This window comes from Ranitomeya variabilis, chromosome 4 (genome assembly GCF_051348905.1).
Source record: "Ranitomeya variabilis isolate aRanVar5 chromosome 4, aRanVar5.hap1, whole genome shotgun sequence".
In the NCBI taxonomy this organism is placed as follows: Eukaryota; Metazoa; Chordata; class Amphibia; order Anura; family Dendrobatidae; genus Ranitomeya; species Ranitomeya variabilis.
The window spans coordinates 56733910-56747998 of NC_135235.1; the positions used below are offsets into that span (position 1 = coordinate 56733910).

The 14089-nt window shown below is 43.9% G+C and overlaps 1 protein-coding gene across 1 annotated transcript in view; it reads right to left on the reverse strand.

Annotated features, from left to right (window-relative positions):
* The window catches only part of DNTT (DNA nucleotidylexotransferase), a 463694-nt gene that overhangs the window by 343599 nt on the left and 106006 nt on the right, over positions 1-14089 (reverse strand). Inside the window, exon 3 of the mRNA XM_077258544.1 lies at positions 5138-5254. Within this exon, the coding sequence (XP_077114659.1) occupies positions 5138-5254 (117 nt within the window). The remainder of the gene's footprint in view (positions 1-5137; positions 5255-14089) is intronic.

Below are 14089 nucleotides of genomic sequence, written 5' to 3' on the forward strand. Positions count from 1 at the left end.
TAAAAAGAATAAATATCCAACATGACAAACTTAGACAAATATGGTGGGTGAGCCAATAAAGGGAAGTTTACTCAATGTATGGAAACAATGGAAGGTGACAACAAAGCAAAAACATGCAAAAAAAAAGTGCCTTCACCTTAAGAGCTTGTCACAAAATAGGTAAGTAATGGATAATAAATTGTTCAAAGATTATAATGACATGTATGTACTCAGGAGCAAACAAGTGTAAACAAGTAATGGGTCCAAGCATAAAAGAAGTATAGAAATAGAGCTTAAATTAAGGCGCTAACAATATTAAAGTCCCATATAAGAAGAAGCATAAAGTGCAAATAGTACACATGGTAATGAAGACATGTTCTGGCTCATCCAAGAACCCAACATGCGTTTCACCAATGCTTCATCAGGGATGGTTGTTGGGTTCACGTTGCCAAGTATGTAAAGGGTGGAGACGGAGACTGTCACAAATGAGAATACACAGATGTTCAATAAACACGGAAAATTAACCTGTAATGCATTGATCATTAATGATGAGGCTGGGGCAACACAGTGATGATGTCCATAACACAGGTCACGTGGTTAAAGATTGCTTGTTGCTGCTACATCGCAGCGTTATGCAGGCTAGTGGGGTATCATTGTGACTCATAGGACACTGTGACAAGTATAGCATACAACTGGACAAAACTTTTTGCCACTTGCTTGTCGCAGTTGTTTTCAACCTAGGGGTCAAAATTTGACCCCCAAGCACCTGAAATGTTGTTGTGACATATAGCAATCTTTGACCTCTCGACCTTTGTGGGTGATTTTCTATTGGTTTGTGCAGTAGTAGTGGCTGTAAATTAATAGTTTTAGTGGAAAGTCTGCATGCAGGGTTTGATTTTTAAGAAGTTGCCCAGAATTATTTTTTATTTCCTCATTATTTCACTATAGTTTTGGAGACATAAATCATGCTATATTCACTCTCCCCGGGTCAAGCATTGCCTCTCCACCACTACCCCAGTCTTTGATGACTGGCAGTAATATAATGACTACAGTGTGCATGACTGCTGCAACAAATCCCTGAGCTCAATGATTAAGAGGATTTAGATACGGAGCCCAGTGATTGGCTACAGTAGTCATGTGTGTTGTAGTTGTGACATCACTGCTGCAGCCTGTCAACAAAGCCCGGCGAAGTGTTAATTAAACCCTGCTCAAGTGACACAATCCTGCCTGAGTATTCAGGTAGTTTACCTCCTGACTAGTGTTGAGCATTCCGATACTGCAAGTATCGGGTATCGGCCGATACTTGCTGTATCGGAATTCCGATACCGAGATCCGATATTTTTGTGATATCGGGTATCGGTATCGAAACAACATTAATGTAAAAATGTGTAAAAGAGAGAATTAAAATAAAAAATATTGCTATACTCACCTCTCCGACGCAGCCTGCACCTTACCGAGGGAAGCGGCAGCGTTCTTTGTTTAAAATTCGCGCTTTTCTTTCCTTTACGTGAGTCCCGGCTTGTGATTGGTTGCGTGCCGCCCATGTGACCGGGACGCAACCAATCACAGCAAGCCGTGACGTAATTTCAGGTCCTTCAGGATTTTAAAATTATGTTCCGGCGTTGTGATTGGTTGCGTCGCAGTCACATGGGCGACGCAACCAATCACAGCAAGCCGTGACGTAATTTCAGGTCCTTAAGGATTTTAAAATTACGTCCCGGCTTTGTGATTGGTTGCGTCGCAGTCACATGGGAGACGCAACCAATCACAAGCCGTGACGTCACGGGAGGCTGGACACGCGCGCATTTTAAAATGGGCGCGTGTCCAGCCTCCCGTGACGTCCCGGCTTGTGATTGGTTGCGCCGCGATCAACCAATCACAAGCCGGGAGGCTGGACACGCGCGCATTTTAAAATTTTAAAATGCGCGCGTGTCCAGCCTCCCGGCTTGTGATTGGTTGACCGCGGCGCAACCAATCACAAGCCGGGACATCACGGGAGGCTGGACACGCGCCCATTTTAAAATTTTAAAATGCGCGCGTGTCCAGCCTCCCGGCTTGTGATTGGTTGACCGCGGCGCACAAAATGAGTGAGGATGAACTAAACCAAACAAGGGGAAACTGCCAATGTTGTCAAAACATCAATTATTGCATAATAAGTTTGGTCGAATTTGCAGGATGTGTCTCACATTCCCATGTATCACCTCTCAGCTGATGTATTATACAAGCCTCCCGGCTTGTGATTGGTTGACCGCGGCGCAACCAATCACAAGCCGGGACGTCACGGGAGGCTGGACACGCGCCCATTTTAAAAAGCGCGCGTGTCCAGCCTCCCGTGACGTCACGGCTTGTGATTGGTTAATGGCGGCCATGTTGCCGGGACGCGGACCAATCACAGCAAGCCGTGACGTAATTTCGTCACGGCTTGCTGTGATTGGTCCGCGTCCCGGCAACATGGCGCCGTGACCAATCATAAGCCGGGACGTCACTGGAGGCTGGACACGCGCGCTTTTTAAAAAGCGCGCGTGTCCAGCCTCCCGTGACGTCACGGCTTGTGATTGGTTAATGGCGGCCATGTTGCCGGGACGCGGACCAATCACAGCAAGCCGTGACGTAATTTCGTCACGGCTTGCTGTGATTGGTCTGCGTCCCGGCAACATGGCCGCCCTGACCAATCACAAGCCGGGACTTCACGTAACCAAGTAAAAGCGCGAATTTTAAACAAACAACGCTGCCGGTTCCCTCGCTGAGGTCCAGGCTGCGTCGGACAGGTGAGTATAGCGATATTTTTTATTTTAATTCTTTCTTTTACACATTTATATGGATCCCAGGGCCTGAAGGAGAGTTTCCTCTCCTTCAGACCCTGGGAACCATCAGGAATACCGTCCGATACTTGAGTCCCATTGACTTGTATTGGTATCGGGTATCGGTATCGGATTGGATCCGATACTTTGCCGGTATCGGCCGATACTTTCCGATACCGATACTTTCAAGTATCGGACGGTATCGCTCAACACTACTCCTGACACTAATTTGTACTGTGGACCATTTTTCCCTTAACACTGATGTTCCAGCAATGCTACATAGATTATCCACCGCTACAAATGCAACTTCTACACCATTACTATTCCAGCTGTCAGTGTTCCAGCTTTGCTATCAACTAACACTGCTACAAGTCGGCTATATCAGTGTCCATTGTCCAGCTCGGCTACATCAGTGTATACTGTTCCACAGTGATCCAGCTCCGTTTAACCAGTCATCACTGATCCAGTTCTGCTTCACCATTCTTTGTTAATCCAGCGCTTCATCAACAAACATTTATCCAGCTTTGTTTCACCAGTCATAGCTTTATAACTAATAAATTCGGCTTCACCACGCATCGCCAAACCAGGTTTTCCTCTCCAAACATTACTGTTCCTGCTCTAATACATCAGCTTTGCTTTTCTTATACATTCCACTCCTCCATCTTGCTGCGCCAGTGCTACCTGCTCATTCTGCTCGTCTGGATCCAAGGCTTCAAGGATCCACCTCACCATGTGAGACATTACAGGATTTTTGTGTGGCATTATATGTTGGTGTTTTTTTTCCTGATATTATGCATAATCCAACCTAAAGTAGGCCACAATTTATTTTTCTCTCAAAATACCCCCCCAAAAAAACGTTTGCATTCCTCCGTATGAAATCTGTGGACATATGAATGGATCCCGTGAAAGCCAATGGGAGTCCTAGTATGGTTCCCCTCAATTTATTCTTGGAACTTGTATGAAGTTGTACATATGAATCTTCACGTTTCCAAACGAGGTGTCAAATATTAGATAAAAGATATATTTTATCCATCTTTTATACGTCTCGTACTGAACTATTTCATTATTATCTTAAGAAATTGCAATAACAATTTGACAAAAATTGGCAACGGGGATCTACTATTTTCCTAGTCATCCAGTTATAACAGTACTCCTTTCTAGCATGTGGGCTGATTTTACTAAAAAGGTGGGCCACGGTAATGGATTTCGCTGTTGGAAATCAATACCACTCATTATAATGTAACGTGATATGCAGAATACACTGGAATTAAATGAAATCAGTTTATTGAAAGAAAGAAATATACGAAAGCTCTCACGATGGTGGGGAATAAATTGTCCTTTTATGTCTGTAATTAAATTTTACATCGTATATAAATGCTAAATTGCCTGGAAGATAGCGGCATCAAATTCTTTGATGTTGTGTTATAGCCATAAGACGATAGTGCGCCATTGCCTTGAACTCGTACTTGGCAGGTCTGTTGTGTGCCAACATAAAGCATTTGATGCACAACTGGATAATAATATAAATGGCTTTGGGTGCATTTACTAGAGAATAGGAAAATTGGTCTTGTCCCTGTAAATCTGTTTTTATTTGCAAAGTGAGTCATGCATGCGGTGACCTCAATATCCTACAACGCGGAACATGCCCCAGCTTTGCATAGCAAGTAGAAACTACTTAGCGACAGTCTCTCCGAAGCCTGAACACTGGGGCGCTTTAAAGTAGTAATCTTACAGATTATCAGCGGCTGAACCATTGCCTTCCCCAAGCACTCAAATAACACTAAAATGAGTCAGATAGCTGGAATAAGTATACGTTCGAGAAGTAACAGTGTTTCGATGTTGCCGGAGTGGAACATCACCTATGGATTTCAGGCGCATCAAAATGCCGAACATTCATAGTGAAAAAAATTGGGTGTTGACATTATCTCTCTCTACGACTCAAATTTAAATGTCATTTGAAAAGTTGACATGTCGGAACGAGTACATTAAAGATTAGCGCCAAGAGAATATCAATTCGACTCTCCCATTTATATGATTGTAGAATAATACTTGGACAAAATACATGTTGCAGTGAACATGAAAAATAGCCTGTAGTGGTAGAATGCAAAAATCATTTTCGCTATTGATTCCCAAGTGTTTGTAAAATCCTTGCCCAGATAAGCCCTATGCAATTAAATGGAATATTTCTGTCCCTGCCGGTACCAGTCACAGCTGAGACGGGGCTTAGAAAATCACAATGAAATTCTATTTCACCGGTATAAACCTGACCCCTGAGTTCGCTTTATTTCCACTCTGCTGCCTGCTATATCATTATTTTAGCTAGCAGTTTTGATGATTGTGTAGCCAATAATTATTACCGTGAATATTCTGTTGATGTCTCGCAGCGGAGTCCGTCTCTGACACGCATATGGAGACATATGGACACAAGATGAAGAGACTGGAGGATTGAAAGTGGCAGAGCAATCTTCCTGGACCTGCAGTGAAAAATACATATAAGAAGAACAGCCATGTTAGAAAAATCGAAAAAATGGAATTCTTTCCTCTTTGTTGTACGCCCGGTTAACATGAAAAAAATATATAAATATATAATTCTCTAGGAATCTGCTCCAATTATAATCCCCATGGTCTTACAAAAGATGTTTGCAATTTTATGCAATTAACTTTACATGTGCAACTGTACAATCAGCGATGATTGCCCTTTAATATATTTATGTTGGTGCGTTTCTAAACTGACATGTGCTTGATGGCAAAACTTGTGATGACAAATTAATACATGCAAATAACAAGTTTTATTTTTGAACACTGGCGTTTGGTATTTTAGAAAAGTAATAGAAAGCACTAGGGAACAGCTTCAGGAACATAAAAATATATATATAAAGATATTATAATAGAACAAAATCATTATAATATATTAGAAAATATATCCAGTAGGTTGTTTTTGTGGTTTAGTAAGGGTACAGTATCTTAGATTGCCAAAATGCAGGACAAAAGAAGCGTCTAAGTCAAGAAACGCTTACTAGTAAGGCCGGCGTCACACTCAGCGTAGGGAAATATGGTCCATATTATACGTCCGTAATACGCCACAAAATTACAGAAATGGTGATCCATATGTAATCCATAGGCAAGGTGTGGTCACGTATTTTGCGCATGTACTGTTGCGTATGTAATCCATATGACATCCGAAATGCGTATTTTTCACGCAATCTGACAAAATGGACATTTAACGGATTTTGAGGCTGAAATTGATTTAAATCACCATCATCAACCCTATTTAAGGCCTCTTCAACAGGTGTCACCCTCCCATATGGCCATTTTGTGGTTGTGCATCTGTTGGTGTGTTGTGGTAACGTTTGCACCATGTCTGACCTCCTGCACTTCACCCCAACTCAGCGGGTGTTATTTAATTGGGTCTTGTCACCCCGCTTTGGCCAGCCATACCCTGTGATTGTAGATCCGCAAAGGAGGAGAAGAAGAATGTGGGTGCATCCTCTTTTGACTAAACGCCTCACTAAAGGCCATTTTCAGAGGCTCTATACAGCTCTGCGGGAACATCCTGACAAGTTCTATCTGTACTGTCGCATGACCATCAGAACCTTTGATAGATTGTTGGAGATATTACGTCCAGGTATCACATATCAGGACACAAGGATGCGCAAAGCCATATCCGCAGAGGAGTGTCTTCTCCTTACCTTACGGTATGTATTCAACATCTTCACATACTGTATGTTGATGGGTTTTTTTATGTGTTCTGTTCTAGCAGGTTTATTCATGTATATGTGTACATTAGGTCACAATCAGATCTTAAAAAGTTTGTTTAATGTTATAGTTAAGTACCCTTAGTACATTTCTCATTTTACAGCGTAAAGCATGTATTTGAAAATATACATCTACTTGTGGTTCTTCATGTTTTGTGTGAACTCTTGTAACATACCTAATCTTCCTTTTTTTACACTTTCAGCTTCCTGTCCACTGGCTTGTCGTATGCGGGACTACACCTGGAGTTTCTGATTGGCCGGTCGACAATTTCGGGCATTGTGCGGGCAACTTGTATTCAAATATGGGATAGACTCAAGGAACTTGTGATGCCTGAGCCAAAACAGGCTGATTGGCTCAAAATAGCCCTTGGGTTCCAGGACAATTGTGACTTCCCAAACTGCATTGGAGCCATGGATGGGAAACATATCAGGGTACGTAAGCCGTCGAACTCTGGCTCCCAATTCTACAATTATAAGCAGTTTTTCTCTGTAGTTCTGTTAGCTGTAGTTGACAGTAACTACAGGTTTATAATTGTAGACATTGGGGCATATGGGTGAACTGGAGACTCTAGGGTCTTCAATTCAACTTTTAACCATATTTTTGTCATATAGTTTTTTGTTTAACTCTTTTTTTTTTGCCCAACAACAAAACACAACAAAGTGCAAATACTGCACAAAAGAACCCAAAACATGGGTTTGCATAACCAACAAAAATAATAATAATAAAAAAATCCCTTACAGATCCCTGTAAGTTAGCAGTGGAGATGGCGGCAGCTCAGGGTCCTGTTCAGGGGGCCTTTGTTGGGGCAATTGTCCTTCACCCTGTGAGGATTCTGTGGATTGCTGAGCTGAATACAGGCCTTGTCCATATTTGCCAGTTTGGTGTTGGCCATAAGGGAATTGTCTCTGGCCCTCATGCTGACGGACATTTTGGCTGGACTCATACCCAACCCCAAAATGGCCATGTTGTCCAAACCCAGGTTGGGACCAGCCTACATCACTGGGTCTGGAAAAGTGGCCATATTGGGAATGTGGGTTGTAGGGTGCCATTTGGTACAGAGCTGGCCTTTGTACATTTTGGGTTGGGAGCGGTTGAGGTGTAGGCATACGTGAATTAGGTGCTTCAAATCCTGATTGATCATGCACCGGTGGAGTTATTTGAAGGCGCAAGAGGTTATTTTGGGAAAGCTGCCGTCTCTCTAGAAATTCAAACACCTCATAGGGGTTATTTGGAGGGGTGCTTAAATCAATCAGGATTTGAATACACCCTCTCACACATAGCCTAACCTCACTGGGAAGGGGATGAAGGTACCCGGCAAGGCTCCGAGCAAAGGCCTCCTATCCATCATCTGTGGCTGCCCTGGCCAAATAATTGAGGACACCAGCATCCACATCCCTCCTAGTGGCTTGCAGCTCTCTCTGTCATGAATCCCCAATGGCTAGGGATAGCACAGGACAAGCAAAGTACGAATAAATAACGCACGAGCTCTAGGGTGATGGAACCTGGGCTGACCGCTGCCCTACGCCTGACAAACGCAACTAGAGATAGCCAGGGAGCGTGCCTACGTTGGTTCTAGACGCCACGCACCAGCCTAAGAGCTAACTAGTACTGCAGAGAAAATAAAGACCTCACTTGCCTCCAGAGGAATGAACCCCAAAAGATATAGTTGCCCCCTCACATGTATTGACGGTGAAATGAGAGGAAGGCACACACATAGAGATGATATATATAGATTTAGCAAATTGAGGCCCGCTGTAAACTAGAAAGCAGAACGATACAAAAGGGGACTGAGCGGTCAGCAAAAAACCCTAATCAAAAAACCATCCTGAGATTACAAGAACCCATGTGCCAACTCATGGCACATGGGGAGAACCTCAGTCCACTAGAGCTACCAGCTAGCATAGAGACATAATAAGCAAGCTGGACAAAAAACCAAACAACTGAAAATCAGCACTTAGCTTATCCTGAAAGATCTGAGAGCAGGTAGGCAGGAACCAAACAGAGCACATCTGAATACATTGATAGCCGGCAAGGAAATGACAGAAAGGCCAGGTAAAATAGGAAACACCCAGCCTCTGATGGACAGGTGGAAACCAAAGGCCGCAACCCACCAAAGTCACCCAGTACCAGCAGTAACCACCAGAGGGAGCCCACAAACAGAATCCACAACAGTACCCCCCCCTTGAGGAGGGGTCACCGAACCCTCACGAGAACCCCCAGGGCGATCAGGGTGAGCTCTATGGAAGGCGCGAACCAAATCAGTCGCATGAACATCGGAGGCGATCACCCAGGAATTATCCTCCTGACCATAACCCTTCCACTTAACCAAATACTGGAGTTTGCGTCTGGAAACACGAGAATCCAAGATCTTCTCAACAACATACTCCAATTCTCCCTCCACCAGCACCGGAGCAGGAGGCTCAACCGAAGGAACAACGGGCACCTCATACCTCCGCAACAACGACCGATGGAACACATTATGAATAGCAAACGATGCTGGGAGATCCAAACGAAAAGATACAGGGTTAAGAATCTCCGAGATCCTATAAGGACCGATGAACCGAGGCTTGAACTTAGGAGAAGAGACCTTCATAGGGACAAAACGAGAAGACAACCACACCAAATCCCCAACAAGAAGTCGGGGACCCACGCGGCGACGGCGATTAGCAAACTGCTGAGTCTTCTCCTGAGATAACTTCAAATTGTCCACCACCTGATTCCAAATCTGATGTAGCCTGTCCACCACCATGTCCACTCCAGGACAATCCGAAGACTCCACTCATCACCTTGTTTTATCCGCACCAGATTATACGCACCGCGAAGATCTATCTTAGTGAACCACCTAGCCCCCTTAATGCGAGCAAACAAGTCAGTCAATAATGGCAATGGATACTGATATTTGACTGTAATCTTATTCAGAAGGCGATAATCTATACAAGGCCTCAGGGAACCATCTTTTTTTGCCACGAAAAAAAAACCTGCTCCCAGAGGGGACGAAGATGGACGAATATGTCCCTTTTCCAAGGACTCCTTAATATAATTCCGCATAGCAGTATGCTCTGGCAGTGACAGATTAAATAAACGACCCTTAGGGAACTTACTGCCAGGAATCAATTCTATAGCACAGTCACAATCTCTATGAGGAGGGAGCGAATTGAGCTTAGGCTCCTCAAAAACATCCCTATAGTCAGACAAAAACTCAGGGATCTCAGAAGGAGTAGATGAAGCGATAGAAATCGGAGGTGCATCATCATGAACCCCCTGACATCCCCAGCTTAACACAGACATTGTTTTCCAGTCCAGGACAGGATTATGAGTTTGTAACCATGGCAGACCCAGCACTAGTACATCATGTAAATTATACAGTACAAGGAAGCGAATCACCTCCTGATGAACGGGAGTCATGCGCATGGTCACTTGTGTCCAATACTGCGGTTTATTCATAGCCAATGGTGTAGAGTCAATTCCCTTCAGAGGAATAGGGACTTCCAGAGGCTCCAGACTAAAACCGCAGCGTTTAGCAAATGACCAATCCATAAGACTCAGGGCAGCGCCCGAATCCACATAGGCATCAACGGAAATGGAAGACAGTGAAAAAATCAGAGTCACAGACAAAATGAACTTAGGCTTCAGAGTACCAATGGCAAAAGATTTATCATGCTTTTTTGTGCGTTTAGAGCATGCTGATATAACATGAGCTGAATCACCACAATAAAAACACAATCCATTTTTCCGCCTATAATTTTGCCGTTCACTTCTGGACTGAATTCTATCACATTGCATAGTCTCAGGTGCCTGTTCAGAAGACACCGCCAACTGGTGCACGGGTTTGCGCTCCGGCAAACGCCGATCAATCTGAATGGCCATAGCCATAGACTCATTCAGACCTGTAGGCGTAGGGAACCCCACCATAACATCCTTAATGGCCTCAGAAAGACCATTTCTGAAGTTTGCAGCCAGGGCGCACTCATTCCACTGAGTAAGCACCGACCATTTCCGAAATTTTTGACAATATATTTCCGCTTCATCATGCCCCTGAGAGAGGGCTAATAAAGCCTTTTCAGCCTGAATCTCCAGGTTGGGTTCCTCATAGAGCAATCCCAATGCCAGAAAAAACGCATCCACACTGAGCAATGCAGGATCCCCTGGTGCCAATGCAAATGCCCAATTCTGAGGGTCGCCCCGCAGGAAAGATATTACAATCCTGACCTGTTGAGCAGGGTCTCCAGAGGAGCGAGATTTTAAAGAAAGAAACAATTTACAATTGTTCCTGAAATTCAGGAAGGTAGATCTATCTCCAGAGAAGAACTCTGGAATAGGAATTCTAGGTTCAGACATGGGAGTGTGAACAACAAAATCCTGTATGTTTTGAACTTTTGCCGCGAGATTACTCAGGCTGGAAGCCAAACTCTGGACATCCATGTTAAACAGCTAAGATCAGAGCCATTCAAGGGTTAAGAGGAGGTAAGAAGCAGCTAGACAGCAATTAAGGGCTAGGCAGCAAAACTCTGAAGGGAAAAAAAAAAAAAAAAAAATTTCCCTTAAACACTTCTTTTTCTCCTGCTTCAGCCCAAACAATTAACACTTTGTGGGCCGGCTATACTGTCATGAATCCCCAATGGCTAGGGATAGCACAGGACAAGCAAAGTACGAATAAATAACGGACGAGCTCTAGGGTGATGGAACCTGGGCTGACCGCTGCCCTACGCCTGACAAACGCAACTAGAGATAGCCAGGGAGCGTGCCTACGTTGGTTCTAGACGCCACGCACCAGCCTAAGAGCTAACTAGTACTGCAGAGAAAATAAAGACCTCACTTGCCTCCAGAGGAATGAACCCCAAAAGATATAGTTGCCCCCTCACATGTATTGACGGTGAAATGAGAGGAAGGCACACACATAGAGATGATATATATAGATTTAGCAAATTGAGGCCCGCTGTAAACTAGAAAGCAGAACGATACAAAAGGGGACTGAGCGGTCAGCAAAAAACCCTAATCAAAAAACCATCCTGAGATTACAAGAACCCATGTGCCAACTCATGGCACATGGGGAGAACCTCAGTCCACTAGAGCTACCAGCTAGCATAGAGACATAATAAGCAAGCTGGACAAAAAACCAAACAACTGAAAATCAGCACTTAGCTTATCCTGAAAGATCTGGGAGCAGGTAGGCAGGAACCAAACAGAGCACATCTGAATACATTGATAGCCGGCAAGGAAATGACAGAAAGGCCAGGTAAAATAGGAAACACCCAGCCTCTGATGGACAGGTGGAAACCAAAGGCCGCAACCCACCAAAGTCACCCAGTACCAGCAGTAACCACCAGAGGGAGCCCACAAACAGAATCCACAACATCTCTCCTTCTGCGGCCTCTGCCTGTGGGGAGGACACCAGTGGGCCAGTAGGGCTGCTGCTGTGGCCATGGTCTTCATGGCTTACAAGATCAGGTGCTGCAGAGGGTGGTGGTGCTGCATCTTCGACACTTGCTGCTGTCTGGAGTGATGCCGAAGATGATGGACCTTGAAGGATGGAGGTAGAAGAGACCAAAGATGGGCCTGCCACCTCTTCTTCCACACTAACGGGATCGATTACAGCCTCCGAATCAGACCCGGTCTCCCTCTCTGTGAGGTTGGACTGTGTTCTGTTAGTAAACAATAAATTAATAAAAAAAACATTAATAGTTGAATAATTTGGTAACATAATTTTATTAGCCATCTGTGACCTCGTCTCCCGATAATTACAAACACACAACCTCCGATCCTCACAAGATCTCCTTCTCTACTTCCCTCTTATCTCCTCTTCCAACAATCAGATAAACTGCTGTAACCACCGATCTACAAAACCACTGTATGAACAGCTATACCCTCGCCTACTGTATTCTCACCCATCCCTTGTTGGAGCTTGTGAGGCTTTGCGGCCGGGGTCCTCTCTCCTCCTGGACATTTTTTTTCAAAAAATTATTTTTGAAATTTTTTTTATGAAAATGTTTACCCCTCCTTACATGTAAAGCGCCATGGAATAACCAGAAACAATAATATTAATAATCATATTTTAAAAAAAAATGTGTATTGTTGTTTTCACTTACTGCCTTAGATCCATACTGGCATCCAAAAAGGACAGATGATTGTAGTAAATGTATTTCCTTTTTTTGGGTGGTGCTGCTGACCCACTTCTTGCCCGCTGCTGCCTTTCCCGCCGGTACTGGTCCCTGATGCTGCGCCATCGTGTCATAACATCATCCACTGCAATGATATGGTAACAAATATTGTTTAAGCTCATTCTGCACATTGCTTACATCAGTTGGCATTGATAGATCATATTTCAACGATGATAATAAAATGAATTCTGAAATGATTTGCGTAAAGTTACAATTGCTTCAAAAACCCAAAAAAATATTTATTAAAAAAAGGACAGGGTCCACACCCCTCTGTAGCAGTTTGGCGTAAAAAAAATATTAAACAACGCAACATCAATATTAGCTATGTATGTAAACACTTTATCATGTTAATCATCTTTGGTTTAAAAAAAAAAAAAAAAAAAATCATACTAAGGATAAAAATATTCTTCTTGTAATCATGTTGGTAAAGCATTTTTCAAGGTTAATTAATGTCGCAACATGAGTGTACTTACAAAGTTGTGTTTGCTCCGCACGTGGCCGTTGGGCATAATCTGGGAATAGGATCCCACAGATGGTCCTCCAAGCTTCCTCTTTCCTGGACCGGTTGGCATAATTTGGATCCCGCTGGTCCCAGATTTCTGGCCTTTCTTGGACCAGGATGAGGAGCATATCCATGTTGATTATGCTGGCCATGCTGCTTGGAACTCCGTGGAGGCGAGCGCCAGACTTCCGGAATGTGTGTCTTTCTTTTTCAGCTAATTAGCATGTCTGAACTTCCTGATTGAGGGCTTGGCACAATTCCTGGCACCTGGAGATGTCTGGCGTATTTCTCGCAAGTCACACTGCTGGTCCGTGTGTAATCCGTATTTTTCTCGCCCCCATAGACTTTCATTGGCGATTTTTTTTTGCGCAATACGGTGACAAACGCAGCATGCTGCGATTTTCTACGGCCGTACAAGACCGTATAATACGGATCCGCAAAATACGGCAGATAGGAGCTGGCCCATAGAGAATCATTGTACCGTATGCAATCCGTATTTTCTGCGCCTCTCATACGTCCGTAAAACTCGCTAGTGTGACGCCGGCCTAAGGCTGTGTGAGAACAATGTCTTTTTCAGGGGGTAAGCTCTGAAACCCACCTGAAAAAGTGCTAACTAAATTTATAACAAAAGAGCATATGCACTGCTATGTAAAAATGATGTTCTGCGCATATGTCCAGTCTTTGGAAGTTCTTTTAATCGATTCCCATATCCAAAGACACAAAACAGTGGAAAGAAATGGCCTGACAATTTTTCAGGTGGCTTCTGCTGGAAAGTCTCTCACTATTCAGACCAAAGGAGAATCATGAGGTCAAAGGAACTGGGCAAGGAGCTCAGAGACAGAATTGTGGCAAGGCACAGATCTGGCCAAGGTTACAAAAGAATTTCTGCAATA